The sequence below is a fragment of the Trichoplax adhaerens genome, genomic scaffold, assembly GCF_000150275.1.
Source record: "Trichoplax adhaerens TRIADscaffold_99 genomic scaffold, whole genome shotgun sequence".
Taxonomy (NCBI): domain Eukaryota; kingdom Metazoa; phylum Placozoa; class Uniplacotomia; order Trichoplacea; family Trichoplacidae; genus Trichoplax; species Trichoplax adhaerens.
The window spans coordinates 13,288-18,820 of NW_002061034.1; the positions used below are offsets into that span (position 1 = coordinate 13,288).

Sequence of the window (5,533 nt, forward strand, 5' to 3'; positions counted from 1 at the left end):
TGTACTGATCTGTCTGTATGGACTTGGAGCCAAATTGAAGGCAACACAATACAGTATAGCTGAGAACGTCTTTCAATCATTTGAGAGGACTTGCCACGCCCATATAATAGTGGTCTATTATAAATTGTGCAGCACTGTTTCAGAACCGAACCTCTCTCTGACAGGTCTAGCAGCACAGTACTCGTTGCCCCTGGCAACATTAGCGGGAAAAATTAAACTTAATGTACGGTACAGCATTTATAAAGCGGCGCCCACCGCCAATTGCTCAACATTAGCGTGAAAGATTCGGCGGGAAAAATTAAACTTAATGTACGGTACAGTATTTATAAAGCGGCGCATGTGTGTCTTCACGCCAATTGCTCAATTTTCAAATAATGCTTTCCAAAAATTTACATCCAGTAATTCTGATTTTATGTCTTGCTAGCCCTCAAGTAAATGGCCCACCAGTTTCCTATTCTCCCAACGATATTGATAATAATTCATTAAGAGATTTGATATTAATTCAGACTCAGAAGATAATAAAGACAGAAAATATGTACGATAATTATGAGTGGTTCATATCGCAGATAACGACGTTACTTGCTACTAAGAAAATAGAAATGACGGAAAAAAAGTACGAAAATGATGGCCCGCTCACATCTAGGATAATCGAGTTACATGTAAAGATTCAATTTAACTCCAGTTCAGGCAATAACGTTGTTAAAAACATGACAGTATTTGTAGCTATAATGAGATATATTCCAACTGTATTATTATCTACTGCAAGTTTCATGGAATTTGATATGTTTCCAGCAATTAAAATGATACCGACAAGCATTAAATCAGATCGATTACGCCACTTAACAATTCAAAAAAAGCTTCCTTTACGTAATCTAAACGAAACCTATGGTCGTATATCTCACTTGGATTCCATTTGTGTCTTCGAAGATAATCTTTGTTACTTCTTCTCTATTAGCCAAACGGATGCTTCACCCTATGGATCATATACATCGTATGGAATAGAAAATAATCATTGGCAATCCGATAATAGTCAGTTCTTCAACCAAAAACCTAATTTAATATTTGAAAACATCCTAGTTTTGATAATAGCCTTTATGGTAGTGTACGCATTTTGGCAATATCTATTACCAGAGACGCCAATTCGAGAATAGTAAGTACCTAATAATTACAATATTACCGGTATCTATTTGCATTTATTCAGTAAATTACTTAAAAGAATAATTCGGGGAGCGAATTATTCTTGATGTAGAGATATATTTGTAGATTTTTGTGAAACCGCTATCCTGTAACATACAGCATATTTTTCAGTATAACTGTATAATTTCTTCCGTCAGGTTTATCCCCCTGACATTTAACCTACAGTGCGACACTAAATATACTAACGATCTCCCATCGCCAGGAGAAACAGAAACTCAACACTAGTCTCTCTTAGACATAACTGAACCCAAAATTAATTGAAAAGTCAGTTAATTTATAATAAATCGCTATAAGCATTAATGATCAGTTTATAGGTAATATTAGAAAACCGAGCCGTTATCTATTAAAAATATATAAAGCGTAATAGATAACGATATGTAAATATATTTTTAGATAAATTTTTTATGGAATCTATGTTACTACGATAGCTACGCAAAAGTTACTTCGTAACATAGTCATAATAATTCACGCACCCCACAAGGTCTTCTTTATTCATATTATGCATGTATTGAAAAATATTTGAAACAAATATAATACTAGAATCATTCTCGTAATTACATTCTTTCTAGGAAATATTAAAAAGCAGCTCTTTTTACTATTTCCAATAATTATAACGGTATACACGTATATGCACTGTTATAAATCGAAATACAAGTACTACTCATCCGTAACAAGAAAAAGTAAAACTATTATAGAAATCGCACATTATGAGTCCACTGTCAGGTTTGTCCTCTTTGATATTGATCTACAGTACGATTGTAAGTACTTACGATCTCCTATCATGAGGAGGAACAGTAATACCACCAGTCTCTTTTTAGATAAACTGAATCCGAACTTCATTGAAAAGTCAGTCAATTTATACAAATCTACATAAACATTAATTATCAGTTTATAGATAACGTCATACACCCATGCAGTTATCTATTAAAATATGTAAAACGTCGTGGATACATTAATATAAACATATTCTTAGATAAGTTATCTTAAAGAAATATGTTACAATAGCTATGCAAAAGTTACTCTGCAACATCACTGATGCAATTTTTATTTCTTTTTGGATAGTCATGAAGGCTCATCTCATGAAAAATATACGGCTATCTACAAGGATGATAACACTAGTTTCATGCATCTGAGCGGTGGATGGCTAATTAAATATGTATGTGTGATACACAGGAAAAAGATTTTTTTAATTTTTCTACCACTACTATTAATACCTATTTTGGCTATTTTTGGACCTTCCGTAAACCTTCCAGAGAATTCATTGTACATGGCTAAACATATATTTTACAGTTGTGCAATCTTATTGGTATTATGGTTTGCACATATGATGCTCTTTATATGTATAAATAACGAAAAATCACATCAATCATTTCAAGCATATGAGCTGAAACTTCTTCATAACAAACATGATAGAAATTGTGCATCAGGTTCTAATTTCGTACAGAAAGCCTGGTCGTTTTTGAAGAATTGGGGGTTGATACGATTTGCTTATAATGCAGCGGATATGCACGGAAGCTATTATCGCCATAAGTTAAATTCAAGTATAGACAAATACCCAATCATCAAACATATTATTTCAGTACTGATATTTTGCACTTACTGTTTTCCAGTTGCAATAGTTATATATATAAGCTATTTATTAACTTTATTATTATTCGCATATTTTCGACTAGATTTAATATATTTCTTAATAATACCGTGGATTTCTTACCTTATTTATAACTCAATTAAGACATATAACAAAAGGAATAGTCATTTATCAAATTGTATAATTAATAGAATAGATCAGCTCCGAGAAAATGAATTAAGTAAAAGAGGATGCTTTGACATTCCTTATGAAATAATCGGTAAGACTGTAAAAGTCGACGTGCCAAACGTATTATGTGAGTTAAGTCAAGACTACATTAAGAAATTCGAGGAGTTACATAAAAAGAACGTACTCATTACATCAACTTCAAAGGCCTATATGGGGATAAACTATTCGTTTGAAGGTGATGATATAAATGTGGCTTTTCATAGCTTCGGTGAAAAGTTTGATGCACTGCTAGCACGAGCTAAAGCTGCTTTACGCGAAGCCAGAAATAGTTTAGTAGATACGAATTATGAATTTCGCGATCAAAGGTATAGAATAATTCCTAAAACATGCTTAGATAAGTTGTATAATAATCACAATGAATCAAATATTGATATATACCAGGGCGGTTTTAAATTTAAATTATTTATCGGTTTAGCTAGTATATCAATCATCGGAATTATTTTTTGTCCATCCATAAATGGATATCATGTATTAATGATAACTTTAGCATTAACTTTATTTTGGTGTTTTTTTATACCGCCATCGAATAATGACAATATCCAAACTATTGTCAACTCAAATATAAAATATTGCGATTATAGAAAGGATCGTAATGTTAATAATTTTAATTTTAATTTTGACAATAACCAGCAAAAGCAACGTCTCCAAACTACAGTATAATTCGTTATCAGTAATGACCAAATAGAATTATTGCTTGAATAAGATAAAATTTATTTAATTAATTTTCGAAATATACTGCTCTTAGTAGTAGCTTTACTTCAATATTGAAGCAAAATTACCTACAAAATTTGTGTTATTGAAAAAATTATTGGTCATGATGGAACAGAATTACTGTATTAATTTCGAATAGATATTATTCTTACTAATAATTATTAATCATTCTTACAAATAAAAACATCATTTATGTTGTTGAGTCGATTTCAAAACTAAATGTTATGTTATTAAGTTCATATTTACAAAATATCAAAATTTAATTTCAAATTTTATTGCATTATGAATTTGTGATATGTAAAGGAGTAATTGTCATATTACTACTCAGCAATGGTTGATATAACTTTGATCTGTCCAGTAGCATTATTCTTCACATTAGGATATGTAGGGCAGATATTATAATTGCCGAATTATTATCAAAGACTGTAATAAGGTTTCATCGGTGAATGCATCATTGAAAAGTAGTATTCTAGAAGCATAGTTGTGAATATAGTAGTGCCCGGCTATTACCGGGATATATATAATGTCGAATGGTAATACTATCTGTTAATTATTAACAAATCGATACACTATCGTAAACCGTCAGCAAAGCGACGGGAGTTTGTACTAGTGATAATAAAATGTCTAGCAAAATACTCGGAGTGCGTAGTGTACTGCACTTCTTTTCCAGCGTAGATGATAATATATATATACAATATACGAGTATATAATTTAGACTGTCCTCTCTTTCTGTTGTCAGAGCTGTACTACTACTGTATCATCAATTGCGATAGATTGGCATTACTATTTTGCACATGGAAAGTTAAAATTTCATCAATTACTACATTTTTACGGAGTGTAAATCAGGCGTACGCCCAGTAAACACAAAGTCATAATCTGTATGGCGAAGCGTGGTAAGCAAAGGTAGATTCGACTAGTGCCCGTTTTTACAACGGGTATTACGAAGCTAGTGATATTCATAGTGACTAAGTCTTGATGTTTAATGACTAATTGATAATGATTATATTCATAATGACTAATCTTGATTGCTAATAGCAAATTTCAATAAAAATTATTTTTGGTAGCTAAATTATGACGATAAAAGGTTAACATCTTCACTTTCTACAGCGATAGATAGTATTCTAGATGGACTAATACAAAAAAAGAATGAATTGCAGCAATAGAGCAGCTGTAGGTGTAACATACATATACAGGAGCTGCTGTTGAGCCAAGTTTATTAAAAACACAACTTTATCCATCTAAGGTTAACATAATCAGTACCTTCATTACTGCAGTTAAAAATTGTATGCAATGACTTCATGTAGTACACTACGTACAGAGCAGCTGTAGATGTAACATACATATACAGGAGCTGCTGTTGCAATACTTATGTTGAGCTAAGTTTATTAAAAACACAACTTTATCCATCTAAGGTTAACATAGTCAGTACCTTCATTACTGCAGTTAAAAATTGCATGCAATGACTTCATGCAGTACACTATGTACAAAATTATCTAGGGTTGCATAATCTGTGTTGCAAACTTAACTTCCAGTTGCAGTTGTAGGAGCTATATTAGAAATGCTGAACGATACATGTATTTCAATTGGCTGACAGACTTATTCCTATCTTAAAATAGCGACTAATATTCAAAATAATTGCAATAGCCATAGCAATTAGAAAAATACCATTCATCTTCTTTTTCATTTGTAAAACGATACTCTCATATACTGTACTGTATGTACTCGTTTTTCATTTCACTGAAAGGCTTTTTTCCCAGCCATAAAACATAACAAAAACGTTGAAAATAACTATAATAGTAATAACTGATA

General features: G+C 31.6%; 1 protein-coding gene across 1 annotated transcript; it reads left to right on the plus strand.

Moving 5' to 3' along the window:
• Nucleotides 1-374: 374 nt before the first annotated feature.
• Nucleotides 375-3,673, plus strand: TRIADDRAFT_62520 (uncharacterized protein; the record flags this gene model as incomplete). Its single annotated transcript, XM_002118446.1, has 4 exons — nucleotides 375-1,150; nucleotides 2,260-2,353; nucleotides 2,930-3,318; nucleotides 3,595-3,673. The coding sequence occupies 4 exons, from the start codon at nucleotides 375-377 to the stop codon at nucleotides 3,671-3,673; spliced, it is 1,338 nt and encodes a 445-aa protein (XP_002118482.1).
• Nucleotides 3,674-5,533: the final 1,860 nt, after the last annotated feature.